Source organism: Suricata suricatta, chromosome 12 (assembly GCF_006229205.1).
Source record: "Suricata suricatta isolate VVHF042 chromosome 12, meerkat_22Aug2017_6uvM2_HiC, whole genome shotgun sequence".
NCBI lineage: Eukaryota > Metazoa > Chordata > Mammalia > Carnivora > Herpestidae > Suricata > Suricata suricatta.
In genome coordinates this window covers 39,332,411-39,352,017 of record NC_043711.1, presented here as the reverse complement: position 1 = coordinate 39,352,017, position 19,607 = coordinate 39,332,411, and the positions used below count along the sequence as shown (strand labels likewise).

The window sequence follows — 19,607 nt, the reverse complement described above, 5'->3', positions numbered from 1 at the left end:
CTCCTATGCATCAGCATTTCTGTCTCTCTTGGGTAAATCCCCAGCAATGCTATTGCTGGGTCATAAGGGAGTTCTATGGATAGTTTTTTGAGGAACCTCCACACTGTTTTCCAGAGCGGCTGCACCAGTTTACATTGCCACCAACAGTGTATGAGGGTGCCCATCTCTCCACACCCTCTCCAACAACTGTAGTCTTTTGTAAAGCTCTCTGATCTCTTAAGGTGGGTTTGCATAGGCTCATGAAGGACAGGTCCCAGCAACGTGTTTGCAAGCCTGTTCACTGTTGGCTGATAGGTCGGTTTCCCTCTTCTGAGGTTTTGAGTGGGTGAAGAGGAACCAGAGGCTGATTCAGGGATACTGGAGTTCATGCTTTGATGTGCTGATAACGAGAACCATAATATGTTTGCATTTCTTAAACTATATTCAGCTTCTGCTAGGGATGGTCCATGGAAAAAGGCCTCATCTTTCAAAGGAAAATTCTAGAAACCCATGGTTAATAGGATGGTTTGTGTTGATGGCCACAGAAAACAAAAGTGTTGTGGGTTTGTTTGTGTCTGTGTGTGTGTGTGTGTTTACAAGGCTGTGGTCTGTGCTAGCCCATTGGAGGCATACATGAATGCATGTCTGTATATGAACAGGTAGTCTTCCACATATACTGGAAATAGGAGTATAGTCTGAAAAGACTAAGAGTTGCTTTTTTTTTTTTTTTAAGATGAGAAGGTATGATTTCCTTCATTTACAGTAGAAGTTCATCCTTTTATAAAATGCTAAGTACATTACATATTGATAGTGAGCCTGTCAGTGTCTTACAAGCACATACCTAGTTACTACTCAGGTACCATAGTTCTGATGCCTTGGTTTGTGGCCTCATCCAAGGACATTTGAGATTCAGTGACTTGATACTCATTTTGAATTTCTCCTTCAAAGCCAGTCATTTGAATTTTTTTTTTCAATTAGGTTAAATTTTGCTGACCTTGACCATAAGCACTGGGAAGACTTAAGATGAGAGAAGAAATAGGAACAGGCAGTAGAGCACAGTAATGGGTTTCTAAGTTCAAAACTAGGCAACATTAGACTTGTGCATCACCTACTGATTTGGGAGGCTTTGCCTTGACCGAAGGTGTCAGGGCCTGAGTGTAGTGACAGATCCTGGGAATAAGGTGGGGAAGACAAGACTTGTCAGAATTCAGACATGTCCATTTTCTCTCTCTCAACATCCCTCCTTCATGTGTGGTCATTGAGGATGATGCTTCCTGGAAAAAAAAAAAACTAACGTGATAATGAAAATGTGCTGAGAATAAGAACTTCATGCATTTAGTAAATATTATCAATTGCTTTTGGTATTTATGTCGCTATTATCTTATTTGAATAATGTAGCTTATTATAAATAGGCTTTTTTTTTCTTCAAAATTTCAAGTTATTGCCATGAAATACCTCATCCTCAAGGAGATAGGGCTGAAATCTTCCTAAGAGGAAGTGCTGGTAAAGGCCATCAGAGTTGTTGTTGTTGTTGTTGTTTACCAAATTATATGCCAAGGATGGTTTGGCCTTTGCCATGCCTGAACTCATTTTATGCCCTAGCAAGTTCTATTATTTAGGGAACTGGCTGTTAAATATTATGAAATGAAGTTTGCTGAAAATACACCAAGCATTGCTTAATGTTTTAACTGGAAGAAATTATAAAGAATAATGTGCCCCAGTCTCCTTGACTGCAGGGCAGGACATGGAAACGGAGAGGGTTCAGTGACTTGCTCGGCTTCGCATCCAGCTGGTGCTTCCACGAGCTTCGGGACACATGGCCCTGTGCAGCACGCTGGGTGCTGTTCTGTTCTGTTTCATGAGTGGACAGCGTTAAAAGTTATCCTCTGTTTGCATAGTGATTCCCGAGCCTGCACAGCCTCCTCCGTTGTCTCAAAGGCTTCATGAAATGTTCAAGGAGAAAAGATATTTTTGATTTCATTTTTATTTTGAAAATAAATTGCGAAGCGAGCATGATGGTAGTCTGAGGAAGCAGTGGAGAGACTGTACAATCATTAAGCATATCAGAAGCCACCGAGTGGTGAAGACATAGCCATATACTACCTATGAGCGTTCTCAATGTATTCAAGATGCTTCTTTCGACAAAGAGATGTCGGACAGAAAACTTTACAGAACCAAACCCCCCACTTCAAAGTTCTCTTTTCTTTTCCTTTAACTTCTGTTTGGGTTGGGAAAGGAGTAGGAAGGTAGCTCTGGGGTTCCGCTGGTAAACCCAGACCGAGAAATCTTTTGTTCTAATCGTACAGGATCACTATAAAAGGATATGTTAGTGGGAATGTGGCCAGTGCAAATAGTAGAAGATAACATGTTTTTCCACTGATACCTCTGATTGCTCTAAACTGCATGGGCCATTGCTTTAATTCTGCTTTTTCTTCTGTGTCCCTTTTGCACTGAGATAATATAAATGTTTACAAGGTTTTAATTCTTTAGCCTAAAGCATACAAAAACGAATAGAGTTAAAGTGTTTTCTTGGGTCGTGATATTATTTGTGTCTTGAAAAGACCTATAACTGACCTCTGTTTCTGTTTTCCTGGTCATACTTCCTTCAGTCTCTCCTGCCACTCTCTGTGTCCCCATCCCAACAGGGAGCTCAGTGCCCTGGAGATACATCCCCCTACCCCCCGAGGTTAGGGGAGTTGTGCTCATGTCTCCCGATTCTTCTGTCCACTACTGTGTGAGCAGCCCTCTGTATATGCCCCCACTGTTCCTGGAGAATTGCTTTAATCTCTGTACTTAAAGAGATTTCCTAATATTTTTCCTCATTTTACCTGTTGAAAAATAGAAAAGAAGACACATCATGATTTTGTATAATAACATTCTCATATCAAGAAGATTTTTTCCATCTGGAGGATCAAACCACCAAGGGGGTGGGTAGCATTGAGTTGGATTGAGACACCACCACCAGACTTCACAGGTTTAGTCTTTCTGCGCTTTCAACACCTCCTCTGGCTCACCATCTGACAGCCGCACCCCAGCTTGACTATGGGTGTGCTGTGTCGCAGGAGCACTGCTAAGGCGGGCCAAGGTCACTCACTTGCATCGGGAGCCTTGGCCTCATTCCATATCCCAAGCTGCACCTTGAACCAGCCAACCATGCCCTGTGCATGACTTTGGCCCAGGGAGGTCTGGGTGGGGTCTGGCGGTTACATCTGACATCAGTTCCCTGCTCAGAATGCGTGCCTTGTGGAGGACAGAGTTGTGGCGCTGTCTTTTGCAAGCTCTGGGCCCCTGGGAAGGACACTGCCCCTGAGACCTCTGGTGTCATTACCCACCCCCTCTCCTTCCCTGCATCTCTGTGCATATGCCCTGGAATTGCTTTTCCTCTCTCAGTGGATGATCAAAACACAGGTGTGCAGTGGTCCTTCCTCTGGCATCCTTTCTTTTTTTCTTTTTTTAAATACAGATTTCCTCCTTGGTCGTTAGTAGGCTTTTGTTTCTTTCCTTATTTGAAGTAAATTTTCCTATCGGGCCAGTTATTCATTCCAGCACAACCACATTTTATCCAGTTTAAAAGAGAAATCATCTCCCCACCTCCGTTGCTGAAGACGTGCTATAGCCAGGTCACCTCATCTTTGATCTTGCCTTCTGTGTTTTGTCCTTGAGTGTTGGTCTCTGGACTTCTTTGTGGCCCACGAGATTCAAGTGCCATGACTAACATGCTTTGTTTTACTCCCCACTAGCTACCACAAGCTCCGGATTCTGAGAACTCCACAGAGGTGTGTTGCTCACCTGTATTTGCAGGGACAGCAAATATGGGTGCTTCTCAGTTGTCCTGGCTGAGTGTCTGAGTTGTCGTGGGGGAATCTCTGTCCCGGTGGTGGATGTAGGAGGGAAGTTGTATAGCTGGGCTGGGAACTGATGGTTTCTGTACCTGAGGTGGCTCCCTGTGTAGAAACAAAGCTGTGAATTGCTGGAGGTAAATTGAAGTGTCCCTCCAGAGGAGGAGAGAGGGCTCTCTGAAGGCTTTCACACAAAACTGTCTCCGTCTTGAAATGTTCATTTGAAAGACTCTCAAATGTCAAGACCTTTCTGTTACACAAAATAGATTCTGAGTCCTGTGCAGAGATGATGCACATTTGAAGTTCTGGGTACTAATGTATAGTTTTGGTGAAAGCTCCTAATAAAATCGTAGTTTCACATTGCACTCTTACTGTTCTTCCTGTTGCTAATTAATCCCTTAAATGAGGGACTGGAATTAATTAAGGCATCTAAAGTCATAGAGAAGTTTTCTGGGGAGGCATATTCCTAAGTATTAAAGTTTACTTCAGAAACTATTCTAAAACCAGAGTAGGATAAAGGATGAATGAAACTCATTTGCTTTGAAAAAAAAATCTAATGAAGATTCTAAAAATGAAACAGATTACCAGATAGCTGAGTTGCAGTGTGGATGCTCTATAGTGATCAGTTTAATTCGCTGATCAGAGCTCTTCACTGTTAGCACCTTAGATTAGAATACTGGGTACTGGTGAGTCCTGGAGAGCCAAGGTGCCATGTATGTGTCTGCTCAGAAGTGTATGCATTGATGTACTTATGCATGTGCCACGCAGTTATGCATGTATGAATTGTGAGGACTTGCCCTGTTGTGTCTTGCATTGTAACCCCTTTGGGTTCATGTAAAAGTAGTATGGCCAAAAAACCATAAGCTTGCTCACTTTAAACAGTGCATTAGGGTTTGGGACAGGACAGTTGTGAAGCAGTATTCAAAGTAATTGAGTATTAATATGTGTCTGGGGAAAATACTTTAAGGGCCTATAATCCTTTTGTGTAACTCTTTGCTCAGTATGAGCTCTTGGTGTATTTTATCTGTGACTGATACTGAAGACCGTCATGTCTGCCTAGTGTTGTACTTAAAACAATTTCTGCATGCTTAGCAGGAACTTGAACCGAGTCCCCCCCTGAGGCAACTGGAAGACCATAAAAGGGTACGTAGTCTTGGATGTTGGGAGCTAATGACCATAACACCATACACTGTAATTTAAAGACAGCTTTTGTTGGTGTTGATATTCTTAAAGCATTAATTGGCTCATGAGCAATCACAGCCATTTGTATCAGTAAGGCTAACTGGTGAGTCTATCTATTACCTACCTATGGGGCTCAGAGCCCTATACCTTGCCAGTCTCAAATAATGACCAGTGAGCTAATAAGTTTTTCATGACCTCTTTTCTTTTTCTGTAGTGGCTTTCTAGTTAGGTGAAGTCATAATTTTTTTTTGGTAAGCCATTGATGATCATTATGGAGAATTTGTAATAAAATATAGTAAAAAACTTTATAATTCTACTACTCAGCTATAAAAACAGCTAATGATAAACTTCCTCTGCCCCTTTTTTACACAGATGTGAATGTATACCCATGAGCATTTTCCGTATCCTTGGGATTAGTCTAAGTGTACAAATTGTGTACCTTGCTTTTGTCATTTAATATTATATATGTTCATTTTCTTTGAAAGTCTTTGCAAGTTAATAACTAAAGTTCTGCAAATTAACAAGTGGTCTGTAATTTTTTTTCCTTTGATGAAGAAATGAAGAAATGTATACAACTTTGGACAGATTCCTAGAAGGGGCATTCTTAGGCTAAAGGATAGACACTTCCTTAAGGTGCTGATTATGCATTGCCAAACTATGTTCTACAAGGTCTACATATATCATTAGCATGCCGACCAACTCATTCACTTTTAGAAGATAACCGGATAGCCTGGATTTCTGAGTATTTATCATATGCCAGTTACTGTGCTAAGGCTTTTATAAACGTTAATTCATCAGTTTCTATTAATGCTGACGGCCCAGTGACACAGCCTTCATCCAGATTTCACGCAGTAGGAAACTGAGACATAGGATGATAAAGTAGTTTACTCAATGTCATGGGGTCAGGACGTGAGCAATTATTGCAAAGACTGCCTTGGAATTGTGGTCATCAGTGTCCTGGAGGATTTATGCCTGAAATCAATGGTCAGTGTGGTGTGCCTTTGTTCTGCTCCCACTCCAGCCCCTGCCCTGTCCCACTATGTCCCAAATTCTTTCTATTCTTCTACGATTGTAATTTCTCAGGCTATGACCAACGAACAGCTCCCAGAGAGTTGTCATTCATCCCTTCTTCTCCAGCATCATGGATCTCTTGGAGTTCATTGACTGAGGGCCCCTGGAATTCCTGTGTTTTCAGTCTTGCTTGTCCTTTAAGAATTACCATGGGCCTTAGAAGTAGCTGGTAAAGACCGACAGCCATCTCTCATGGCCCGTTTCCAAGGGGCACAGTGTTGAATGCTCACAAGCATGTAAGCTTCAAAATTAGAGACAAGTTCAAATCTCCCTTTGCCAAGCACTAGCAGTGTGATTTGAGGCCTCAGTTTCTTCTGCTTTAAAATGGGACCATTAATAGGCTCTACCCCTTAGGACTGTTGTGCTGGGCTGTGCACATGAAGCACTTAGCACAGTGGCTGGAGTGTGACAAGGGATGCTAACTGCTCTAACTACCTTACAGCTTGAAACACTTGAGCCACTTGGTATACAGTAGTAACAAAGGGCAGGTATTTTAAAATCAAGGCGCTTCCTTAGTGCTAAGATGTCAAAGGCCCACCACTCATGTGAGAGGGTGATATTTCCTGAAGCACATGATTTTTAAGTGGCCAGAACCTGGTAAGCCAAAAAGTTACTTTTTCTCTCCTGTGTGAGTAGCAATATTAACTCCTTAGTGCCTTGTTCAGCACTTGGCTATCTTCCCACCTGTCCTTACCGACTAGTCTGATAGAAATGAAACTTGTTTAAACAGACTGCAAGGCAAGAGCTTGGTTTCATGACTCTCCGTCACTGATCTGCCATTTTTACAGTTTTAAAATTAGACTTCCTGCAAAAGAAGCCCTTGGCCTTTGCCTTTTCTCAGTCTTAGGTAATAATGTGTGTGTGGAATTTCTTCCCAAGACAAACATCTGATACTTGTTTGCATACTACAGGTCTAAGCTGCTAGGGAAAAATTACTATTATTTTACAAGGATTGCAGGGCAAAATGTTAAAACTGAAGAAGTGACGTTATTTGCAGAGTTCGGTTTTGGGGTTTTTTCTCCTTTTCTGAAGTCAGGTTGCTGAGCCTAGTACGCTGTGAACAATTCTGTGCTCTTGAGTAATTTATACCACAATGATTAGGAAGGCTTTTCTCTGCGGATTTTGATTTTTTCCCAAATTAAACTCCTGGCTCAGAAACAGAATTTTTCTTCAACCTAAGTTTTTACACTAGGGATTTGCATAACTTTTTATAATGTTGTCCATTTTCTTTTTCCCTTTTTACCTAAAATTATCAATCTTTATTCTTTCAGAAAAGGAATAAATCTCAACTTGTTAAAAAAAAAAAAAAAGGAAGAAAAAAGGCAAATCTCACATGCTCCGTGGGTTTTTTCCCCTGCACCTTAAAAGTGTGTTGTGTGTGTGTATGTGTGTGTGTGTAGAGAAGGTGAGGTGAATATGTGCCAAAAACCTTATAATTAAAAGAGGGAAAAAAATAAAAGTTTGTAGGGTAGAATGTACGTGTGTGTTTTTCCATAATTAGCACATTTCATGATATTCTCTTAAGGGGGAAAAATGTACCATTTGATGCATCAGTTGCTATGGTTACTGCCAGGGTTTTTCTGTGGAAAGAGAGACAAAATGGTAATGCGAGATCCCTTTGTAGCTTCGGTTGGCATCCAGGCTGCATAAATGTGAAGTTCCTCTTCCTGGAGTCCACGTGTTCCCAGGCGACATGTGTGTTCCTTTCTTTACCTCCCGCTTGCTTGGTTACAAACTGACCGCCGTCTGGCTAATTCCCCTCGAACTCAGGACTGGAAAACCTGACTCGCTCCCTCCCAAAGTGGAATTACAGGGTGAGGGCTGTGGTTGACACTTGCTTAAGGATGGGTGTTTGCCACTTGGTGACAGTCACCCTGCCCGTGACCGGACCATTCAACCCTGCGATCTTGCAGACACTCACCAGGGCGGCTGCGTTGGCTGTCTTCTTTTTGTAGGTCTCCACTCTGCTGTCTCCCTCTCAGACAGTGTCCCTGTGATGCCCAAAGAATCTGTCAACCATTCCCTATTGTGGGAATTCAAAGTCTGTATGTTACTGAAAGAAAATCCAATAGATACATCATCATGTTGAAAAACAGAAATCACTTTCAATCTCCTGTTAGAATCAGTGTGTGGAGGTAACCGTTTCTTTTCCCTTTTCCTTTCTGAGTAGGCTTTTTTGAACTATCCTTTGAAATTTGTATTTTTCTTATGAAGTCAGCCTTTCAGGAGTATTGACATTTTAACAATATTTGTTCTTCCAATCCATGAGCATGGAATGTTTTCCCATTTCTTTGTGTCTTCTTCAATATCCTTCATAAAAAGAATTAAGTCAGCCTTTCAAATCACCGTGCTCTCAGTGACTGCTTTGGAGAGTATCAATGTATTTGTACTGGTCCTGTAGACGTAAACACCAGCAAAGCTATACCTTTATGACAAAAATGTGGTTTTCTAAGCCACTAAAGAATACTGTACCAAATGCAGTCTCTTTAAAAAGTACATGAAAAAAAAAAAGTACATGAAAATCTCAGAAATAACTCTCCCTTCAGCAGAAACTCTTGGAATTTTGTGTTTACAGATGTTCAAGGTGGGAAACAAGTCTTATGAGCTAATAGAAGCGCCCTCCTTTGCTGAACTACAGTGAGAGAAATTTGTGGGTGGAATGGAAGAAAATAGAGATTTTTCTATTTCCTGAGCTTTGAGTTAAAAATCATTACTGCCCACCCCCCTCTCCTGTTTATCCCATCCCAGTTTGTCCCTGGAGTCTTTGACCAACAGCATGAATTAAGAGAGAAGAAAAATTTGGCATTGTAGTCCTGGGACCTTGATTTTGATGCTGAATTAAGGAGTTTCCTTCCTTCCTCCTTTGTTCCCTTCCCACCTCCCTCTGGCCTCCTGGCCTCTTTGCCACTCTCAGGGCCCTTCTTGGCGTCCTGTCTGTTCCATCCCGTCTTACTTTGCAGACACCCTACTTGAAGTCTCCAGACCTATTCTTGGAGCTAATTAACAAATCACTTTAAATTCTCCTGGCTCATGTTACCATTGCAGGTCTCTTCAGAAGGACTCCTGGGCCTCTATTTTAGACACCTGCTATATTGCAACACGCCTCCTCTCTGCTAGACTCCTCACTTACCCCTCCTGATGATGTGCCAGAGGAACTCCAGGCCTTACTACTTTGTCGCTGGGGAAGAGTGTGGGGGAGAACCATACAGCCTAGGACTTTCAGAAGCTTCCAGACTGGGAGGTGGCTTGGGAGTAACTTAGCATAAGAAAGTGGAATAGAGCTGAGAATAAAATCCTGCTGCTTTGTGCAGCTTTGCCAGTGTCCTCACAGCATTAGAGAACAAATCACAGTTTTATTTATTTATTTATTTATTCATTTATTTATTTTGTTTGGAGTTGTGGGAGACGTTACGTTTTCTCTCTAAGATTCCTTTGCTGGTTATATTTTTAAAACATTTTATTGTGGAAATGTTCAAATATATACAAGAAGAGTCAGAAGACTTTTGAGAAGCCGCATGCATAACTTGGCTTCAACAACCATCAACTCGTTGCTGCTCTGTGTCATTTATATCCCTACCTATTCCCCTCCCTTGTTATTTCAATGCAAACGTCGTTTCATCCATGGTGCTTAGTTTTTGAGTGACATGTCTGATGTCTGCCACTTAGTTTCCATAGCATTTTTCTTCACTTGACCCATTGACTATTTCTCTTAGAAAGGCTTACTTTTAGCTTATCGTATACAGTATTACTTTTATGTCTTAATATTCTCTTACAATCTTGGGAATAAACCCTGTGCCCAGAGTAACATTTTTATACTGCTACGTGAAAGGTGACCTGTAAAATTCTCATTTAGTCTGAATTTTATTGGCTTACCCCAAAGAGACTTTTTTGTTTTTTGTTATTGTTAGTTGCCCTTCAAAATTAATGTTCTGTATATACGTCCGTGAGAGAGAGTATTTGAGATATTTAATATTCTAGATTGCTGCTTTTTTTTAATGATGTGGTTTCCTGAGAAAATATTGAAGAAGTTATCTTCACAGTTTCCAAATGCTTTTATTAATAATTTATTTTTTCACTGAGTGAAACTGAGCCAATTATAACTGAGAACCCCTATGTTTTCTGAATGTTAGTAACTCAGTTATGCATTGAATTCAGAACCTGATTTCATTATCCTGTTTGAATTAAGGGTGAGGCGCTCAGGCAAATTTTGGTCAACCGTTACTATGGAAACATCAGACCTTCAGGAAGAAGAGAAAGCCTCACCAGCTTTGGCAATGGCCCGCTGTCACCAGGAGGACCCAGCAAGCCTGGGGGAGGAGGTAGGCTGTGTTGTGTGCTAATTAGCTGCACATGTGAATTGAATGTGCCACATGAGAGGTACATGTTTCTACTTAACAGGTTGAAACTCAGATGAATTTGCGTTGCGAGTGTGTTTTCTAGCAACTCGTTTTGTCTTTGGTCTACCATCAAAGTGATAGCTAAAAATATTTCCCTGCAATTAGATATTGGCTAAGTCTCTTTCCCCTCTTTCCCGTACAGCAACTCTCTTGGTGATGATTTTTGAATGACTCAAGGAACTTGATTTCTCTGCCCGTTTTCTTGTGGTCATTAGGAATCATTCTTCCCATTAAATAACAGTGATGTTAGCAGCGAGAATGGCGAAGGCTCCCATTTATGGTATAGATGAGTGCCAGGGGCACTCTCCAGTGTTCTACGTTCTTGTTTGCTCCTCCGAGTTCTCCATTCCATGGAAGGTAGTGTTGCTCTCCCTTTTTAACAGAGAAAATGGAAGCTTATTAGTGACTGGTCTATAATTAGAACCTTGAGACAGCTAATTCTAATGCCTGTGCTGTGAGCCTCCCAAATTCTTAAGAGTTTACCTCCCTACCATCAAAAATAAATACATAAATAGAAAATAAATAAAGTCCTGTCCAGAATTGCTCAAAAATAAATCCTTAAAGATGTTACAAAACATGGTAAGCACAGTTACAGGTAAAAGTTGCAAGAAGATTGAACTCAACCGTGGGTATTGATTTGACGCAGGGCAGGGAGTTGGTGGTATAGGAGCTCATTGCTTGAAGCACAAATACAAGTTGTCTGATTCCCTGTCTCTAATGGTGACTGTTATTGTTATGCAGATTCTGTAAGTAGCACCAAAATATTTGGTGATTAATAAAGTTATCCTAACAGTTTCTGGAAAAGGACCTTGAGTTTCTCACCAGATAAAAGCTTGAAGCATATCTGCTCCCTTCCTGGGCTGTGCAGCTTCAGTGCGGATACACTTTGCAGACTGTTCCAGGAACAGGACCTTAGCGTTTCACATGAAAGTTCCCGGGGATTCTCAAGCAGAGGTTCCTCACATAACATCTTAAAGCTATTTCACTTTATTTTCTGTAGTGGGGTCACCCCACAAACATGTGGGTCCTGGGGAGGCATTATGAGGGTGCTCGGGTGTTTAGAAATGAATCAGTTCTCCTTTAAAAAGCTGTAGGAGAGAAGATTGGTAACCCAATTTCTATTTTGCACTATGGATGTAATGGATCTAGATAGTCAAGACAAGCATTGTAAAGGAGGTGGCATTTGAACTGAGGTCTGCAGGGAAGGACTGATAGATGATTTTGTTTTTTCTGAAATTGATCAGCCCATGTCCCCATGTACATTAATGTTTCAGTTATTGCCAATAATAGTACAAGACAAGTTCTTAAATAGGCACTTTCTAAACACAGTCGGAATCCATTCCACTAAATGACATAGGCCCTGTCTTCTTAAGTTTATTCATGTCATCTCAGGCTCAGTGTGGATGGGGATTTGATTTGTTTTATCCACTCTCCTATCCCCAGCTCTTGGCTCCATGCCAAGCACAGAGTACCTATTGAATGAATAAACGAACAGATAAATTATGTGAAAGGGTGAGTTTGGGGCTAGCTAGGGTGGGTTTGTTAGAAACAGGGCTAATGTGATTGTTATAGATTTTATTTTCTTAAGGAGTGTTCTAAGACATGTATAAGTTTGATTTATCTCTTAAAGTCAAACTAGTTCTTGATAATTCTGCACCTAGTCATTGGATTCTAATGCCAGAGAGACTCTTGGCTAGATGGCTTTAGGTATCTTGCTGGAAATATATAATTCTTCATCTTATCTGCCTACGTTCAGTTACCATCTCTGCTACTTATAAGCTAGGTGTCCCCCTTGAAGAAAAGTCACTTCCTCTCTGTGCTAATAATTAGTACCTTCCTTGTGGGTTTTTTGTTTTAAGAAGGTTAAAGGAGATAATACTGTTAAAATGTTTAGTGCAGTAACTGTTGGCTCACAGTAAGTACACAATACATGTTTGTTCACTGCTCTGATTGTGGTTAATAAGAACAATATTCCATCTTCCTAGCGGGAGGCTCTGGGTCCAGCTCCACAAGCAGGGGTGAGATGAGCCTGGCTGAGGTTCAGTGCCACCTCGACAAGGAGGGTGCCTCCAATCTGGTCATTGACCTCATAATGAATGCATCCAGTGACCGAGTGTTTCATGAAAGCATTCTCCTGGCCATTGCCCTTCTGGAAGGAGGCAACACCACTATACAGGTAAGACGGCAGCTTGACTGCTCTGTGGCATCCCTACTGAGCAGGGAAAGAATCCTTTTGGAAGCCAGACGCCCAGGTGATGCCAAGACTCTTCTATGATGGACAGCTCATTCTTGAAGTACAAAATTCTGTTCTTGGGGAAGGTGAATTCTACCAGTGTATTCCTTGGTCATTCAGTCATAGTTTAGACTTGGTTTCAAAACATGAGTTACGTTTGAAAATGATAAACTGCTGAGGATGTGCAAAGAAAATTGATCCAAGATCTGGGGCATGGTAGGAAGTTTATGTTTGTTCAATGAATGATTGAATGAAGAGTATTTACAGTTTTTATCCAAGATCATAAATGATCCCATCAGAGCATGACCAAAGAGGATTTTGGACTCTACGTGCTATTTGGATTTAACTTTTATATCTATCAATATTGGCTATAAATCTCCCTACCTTTCAAGTGAAAAGCTCAATATAACCATTTGAACTAATAACACCAATCTGTACTAATGAGGAAAAGTGAGACTAGGTTGGTCAAAGATGTATAGCTGATTTTTTTGTTAGCTGGGTATGATAAACATTTTAAAACAATAAGTAAACTTGATATAATTCTTGACAGAAGTCCTTAATAAGGCAGTTTTAGTGAATTTAATAATTATAATTTTCATATAGAAATAGCAATTAAAATTATTTCTTTAAGTATTTTATTATCCCCTTCATCATGCAGTCTTCCTTCTTTGTTGGCTCCTCAGGAAGGGTTTACTTAACTCGTGTGTGTGTGTACACATTCTGATAACAGCTTTATTGAGTTATAGCAACACACCATAAAATTTTCCCTTATGTGTATATTTGACATTAAATTCTTGGGCTTGAACTTAAATTCAGAGTCTTGATCAATCAAGTCTTGGTTCTTTGTGCAAACCAGAGAAGGACATGCGCTGCTGTGGGGAGGTTTGTCCTGGGCCAAGTTGAATTTCAGCCTCTGCTCTCTCTCCCAGGCACCTGCTGCTTGGACACGCTGCACAGTCAACTGTGGGGGTCCTGTATTCTCACCCTCAATTTCCTGCTTGCCCCAACACACTCTTCTGAAGTTCATTATTAGGCACTGCCATAACTAGAGATTGGTGCCATGGGCAAGTCCAGTGCTTACATGAGTTGTCACTTGCACTGGGGTTGTGACATGTTGGGATTGCTGTTTGATTTTGTCACGTGTGAGTCTGACAATGAGCATGGATGGATCCTGTCATCATTCTCCTCATGAGGCCAGGGCCACCTACTGCTATGTTGGAATGGATGCAGTGCTCAAACACTCCTTGTCTTTCAACCACATGATTTGCAGTGACTAGATCAGTTGAACTAAACATTTACTGAGTGCTTTGTGTGTACACAGTGCTTTAGTCGGGACTGTAAGGCAGTGGTTTCTAGACACTGGAGCCAGTTGGTCTATGAGAATGTTCTCCAGGCATAGTCAAATATAAAAAGAAGGAAACATTGTGGTGAGTTTTTCATAAACCAAGTGTATTCACTTTGAAGGATCATCTTATTATTTTATTCTGATTTTACATCCTCTCCAATATTTGTTTTAGCTCCAATGTCTTTGCTTTAATGAAAGAATTTTAATGGTGGGTGACAGGTTTTTTCCCCCCTCCGGCTAAAGAAAAAGTTGGAAACCCTAGGTGATTCCTTCTTCTTCCTGGTTTTTAAGATTTACTAATTAAAGAAACCCTAGAAGCTTAGTCTTGAAGAAACTGAAAAATCTAGCAAGAATACAAGAAAGCAAACACATTATTTGTCTCAAGGATAATAGTAATACCACCTAAAAGGTAAGGATGATAACGCGGAAAGAAGTACTTCCCTCCAAAGAAGTAACCACAACTGTGTGAGAAGTCAGCGAAGGTTTTGTTTTGATGAGATTGGCTTTGAAGGATGGCTGTGGGTCAAAGGGTGGAAATTGGGCATGAAGCTGGGCCACGGGGCAGCTCTCTTGTGCCGCTTGGGAGGGAAGAGGAGGCCCAGGGTGCTGGAGCTGGAGGGGTCCTGACAGAACAGGAATCGGGTCCATCAGACTGAGCTGAACTGGCAAAGGGAGTGAACAGGGACTGGAGGGGGGTGTGTGCAGCACAGGGCAGTCCGTCGAGGAGCCTTGGGGCTGCCATTTAGGACTACAGATCTGGCAGTGCTGCACAGGTGAGTTGAGAAGAGGGTGTAGAAGGTGGCAGATCAGTCATTAAGTTAATTAGCAATTATGTTGGGGAGAGCTAACAGTAACTTCAACTGAAAAGAATTCTGTGATAAAATGGGTCCTAACATGGGAAAGGATATTTTCTAGGAGAGGCACCATTTGGGGTGCTGGAGATATTTAATGTCTCTGTCCAGGGAGTGGTTACCTGGGTACGTCCCTGTTTCATAGTCAGTGACCCATACAATTAAAATTGGTGTGCTCTATTGTATGTAAGTTATAAATCAGTAGAAAAGAAACACTGGGGAGAAGAAAACATACGGAACCTACTGAGGCACGGTGTATGTATCATGAATGTGGACTCTCCAACACTCCTTGTTTGAGGCTGGACCCTAGACCCACTGATAGTTGGTAAATGTTGGCCAGAATGGGACCTAAATAGATGTTTAGGAAGATGAGAAGGTCAGAGGTCCCATTTGACTCTTTGAGGTTTTAAAGAGTCTAGATGATGAGACGCATGAAGGCACCATTAATTAAGGAGTAATGAAACTTGGAAAGGGCCCGCGGGGGCTGAGGACCGCTGGCGCTCAGGCTGGCTGGCAAGATGGTTCTGGCGGGGTGCCGCGCTTTTCACAGTGTACCCCTCATGGTGATGGCAAGGCACCCAGAAGCTGTTTTTCCTTCAAGTTCTTTATCTTGTAAAGTAATTATGAATATTAGTTTCATGTTTTCACACATTTATTACTCATAAGCTCAGGCTCCAGATGAACTGCCATGATAGAGTTCCAGTAGTTCAGCCTCACAGGGAGTGGAGATGTTTTCTCTTAAGGGAGCCAGTGTGCTCATGAGTGGGTGAGCCAGGATGGGAGGGCATAGCACCGAGGGCACGCATGCTCACACTTCCTTTCTCCCTCACCCTGTACTTTCCTACCCTCCCCCATTCTGTGACCTCAGAGGGTGGAGGGCAGAATCTGGCCCACTGCTTTCATAGAGACCCAGGTTTCCAGGAAAATCGATTCTAGCCTAGAGTTGACTTGTTAGATCTCCCTCGGCCCCAAGCCTGCCTTCTCTGGAGAGAATGATATGGAACTCGGGTTGTGTCTGGAGCCAGTTAAGAACCTTGAAGCACCAGGGAGAGTGTTTCAAAATTTCATCTGCTTTAGAGAGGCTGGTTGAAGTAACAAATGAGCAGCTGTGGGAAGTTAGTCTGAGTTGGGTTAATGCTGCCGATGTGACCATTAATGAATGCTGAAATGCTGTAATCCTTTCGAGGCTGGCTAAGGTCCAGCTGCAACGCTGTGCCCAGTACTCCTGTTCACATTGTCCTGTTGTGTCAGGAAGGGAAATCAGGCGGAGGTCAGGTGGGCTTCCATGGATCAATGCTTCTCAGTGACAGGTGGTAGAAAGGGTGGTCACAGGGAAGTGCAGAGGGCTATGGGGCTCCCAAACTACGTGTCGCCTCTCCAGGAAGAGGGCTGCAGAAGGACCTTTGTGCTTGTAAGCACCTCTTCCCGGGATTTAGAACATGTTTCACATGGAGAGAGAAGGAGAATGAGACCCGCCTGCCAGTCTGGGTCTGTGTGGGATTAAGGAAGTTATTCCTGGATTTCTGTTCCTGTGTCTATCATGTGCGAGGCATCAGTATGGACCCCTGGGCTCCTTGTTGCCTTGAATCAGAACCTATAGGCAATTATTAACATTTTCCCAGGAATTCCTAGAACCTAGCAGTGATGTTTGGCTGATTCCATTTCTGAACTTTTCCTTGGCTTATGAAAATAATTATGAAAAATATGATGACAAACTCCCAGTGATCCATGCAATGGAATACTACTCAGCAATAAAAAAGGACCAAACTATTGGGGCACCTGGGTGGCTCACTTGATTAAGTGTCTGATTTCAGCTCAAGTCATGATGTCACGGTTCGTGGGTTCGAGCCCCACGTCGGGCCCTGTGCTGACAGCTCAGAGCCTAGAACCCATTTTGGATTCTGTGTCTCCCTCTCTGTGCCTATCTCCTGCTCCTGCTCGCTTGCTCGCTTGCTCTCTCTCTCTCTAAAAAATAAACATTTTTTAAAAAATTTTTAAAAAGGAACAGTTGATAAATGCAATAACTTGGATGCATCTTAAAGGCATTATGCCAAGAAAAGAGAGCCAATCTCAAAAGGAAGCATACTACGTGGTTCTAATTCTGTGACATTCTTGAAAGGACAGGACTGTGGTGATGAACAGATCAGTATTTTCCAGGACTAGGGGCAAAGGGAGAATTTGACTGTAAAGAAATAGCACAAGAGATTTTTTTGTGTGTGATAACACTACCATTGTCTCCTGCGTTTGGTAGTGGCTGCATGAGTCTGTACATGTGTGAAAGTTTGTAGAACTGTACACCAAAAAAGTGAGTTTTACCATGTGATCATTTTAAAAATTAACAAAATCAAAAGCCATAATGGTGATGATAATAGCCAATTAAGTGCTTACTGTGAGTCAGGAATTATGCTTCAATGTATTTTCATGTACCCTCTCATTTAATCTTCACACACTCTATAGGTGGTAGATGCCATAATTACCCCTTTTTACAAGTGAGGAAACTAAGATGAAAACCCGTTAAGGAATTTGTCGCAAATCATGTAGTAAGTAAGTAGCAGAGCCAAGATGTGAACCAGGGCAGCTGGCTCTCTGGACCTCTCTGCCTGAGGCGGCTGCGTTCTGTAGGATGATGATAAAGGTCTGAGGAAGAATAGTAGGTACTTTATAAAGAGAGATGACTTGCACATTCTTACCACATAACTCTTTGTCACCTTCAGGGACAAAGGCATCGGCAGACCAGGGATGGGTATGGCTGCAGAGCTCAGTAGCAAAGACAGTGGGACTAGGGCCCTTCTACCTGGGCTTGGGGACTTACTATGTGTAAAGTCCTTCTACTAAGGTGACCTCATTGGAGTCTGAGGAGACTGGAGTTCAGTGAGGGTTCTGACTTACTCAGAGCTACAGAACTAGATCAAATGCCATGTGCCTCTTGTTCCTTCCACCCCCGTGTTTCAGTTCTGTCATTTTAGCAGCCCTCTCAAAATTTAGGGGCTTGAAGCAGTGACCATTCTGACACCTGTGACTCTTCTGTAGGCTTGGGCTCAGCTGAGCAGTTCTTATATACTATGTGATTTTGGCATGGGCTTGATTGGGTAGCCGGCCACAGTGACCACTGGTGCTGGCTTTCATCCTGGAACTCAGTGGGGACTGTCACCTGGATTGCCTTGGTTCTCCTCCACGTGGCCTTTGCATGTGGTTTGGAATTCTTAGAGCATCGTGGCTGGGGTCTAAGTAGTGTTTCAAGAGGCAGAAAGTGGAAGGTACAAATCCTTTTAAGTCCTGGGCCCAGGGGACTCCTAGAATGTCACTTCTGCCACATCCTTTTGGTCAAAGTCGGTCACAAGGCTTTGTCATAAGGTCAGCCCAATTTCAGACAGGGGTGAGGAAAACTTCCCCTGTTGTTGAGATGAGGACATGTGCATATTAGGACAGAATTGTGTGGAGGTGGGGACCTTTGGAAACGGGCTCCCCCACCCCTAACCCCCCAATTATAATTGATTGGACACCTACCATGGGCCAGTCAAACCTCTGAGTTGGGTGCTAAAGTTTCAAAAAAAAAAAAAGAGAGAGAGAGAGGCACCATTGTTTGCCGCAAAAATTTGCCCCGAAAATTAAGTCCTGTCTTTGAAGAAGTGATGACTCATGTCATTCCCTTCCTGGATAGTTTGTGAATATTCATCCCAGTCCTGAGGATGAAGTCAGTGGGGCCCATAGCTCTCCAAAAGTTCTGAATGTCATTGCCCAGAGCTTGGAGGAATCAGTTTTGGAAATCCAAAAATACAGACATGTAGTACTTGCTGGGAACTCTCACAGAGAGAGTTTTCTCCTTTATTCTGAAACCTTGTTACCTATCACATCCTCACCTAAAGCCCTCAATTGACAGGAAGCCACATTTAGGGTATTTCCCATCCTGGCATAATGGACTCTTCGGGATGGTGTCCTTAAGTCTTCAAGCATCTTCTGTCTGTGCCCTGGCTTATCTGAGGGATAAATACTAATCTCCAAACTCCTCAGACCTGAGGGCCATCAGAGCAACTCAGACTTCATGGTGAGCCCTGTGCTTACAGGAACAAGGACACGCTACCACCTCCCTTGGGCTCCTCAAGAGGGGGTGACACATGGTCAGACCATAGAATCAGGCTTCTCTTTGAGCAACCCCTGCTTTTTCTCCCCACTCTGGTTTCCTCCCCACCCTCAGCCCTTCCTACCAGCCCTCAGAAGGATCTTTCTGCTTGGTGTTTTGTAGCAAGTGGGAAACTATAAAATAAGCATTTGCTTATGAATTAATTTTTGGCACACTCAGGGCTCAGCAAGCCTTACGGCACTTGCATATCCGTCCTTCAAGTCCTTGCCAATTTCTGTGTTCCTTCCTCCTGAGACGTTCCCACCAGCACCCCGGGGGAAGTTCCCTCTGCTTCCTCTTCCCTGTGGGAGGGCAGAGGCCGTCCTCACCTGGAGAAGAGGAGGAGAAAGTATATCTTTGACCATAGCTTGTGTTTTGGGGGTTTTCTAATTTTTAAAATTTTATTATTTTTTTAATGTTTATTTTTGAGAGAGAGAGAGAGAGAGAGCAAGCAGGAGAGGGGCATGGAGACAGAGACACACAATCTGAAGCAGGCTCCAGGCTCTGAGCTGTCAGCACAGAACCACACACAGGGGCCGAACCTATGAACTCTGAGATCATGACCCGAGCCAAAGTTGAATGCTTAACTG

At 42.5% G+C, this 19,607-nt stretch overlaps 1 protein-coding gene across 7 annotated transcripts in view; it reads left to right on the top strand.

The window, feature by feature from the left end:
• ITPR1 (inositol 1,4,5-trisphosphate receptor type 1) overlaps positions 1–19,607 on the top strand; it is a 324,913-nt gene that overhangs the window by 210,154 nt on the left and 95,152 nt on the right. For 2 of the 7 annotated variants that reach the window (XM_029918486.1, XM_029918482.1), the window contains 4 exons: positions 3,720–3,755; positions 4,914–4,961; positions 10,258–10,390; positions 12,454–12,644. The exons of 1 other annotated variant lie outside the window; for it this stretch is intronic. In XM_029918486.1, the coding sequence (XP_029774346.1) occupies positions 3,720–3,755; positions 4,914–4,961; positions 10,258–10,390; positions 12,454–12,644 (408 nt within the window). Of the gene's footprint in view, positions 1–3,719; positions 3,756–4,910; positions 4,962–10,257; positions 10,391–12,453; positions 12,645–19,607 lie in introns of all 7 variants that reach the window. 4 more of the 7 variants (XM_029918483.1, XM_029918481.1, XM_029918487.1 and 1 more) reach the window with 2 other exon arrangements.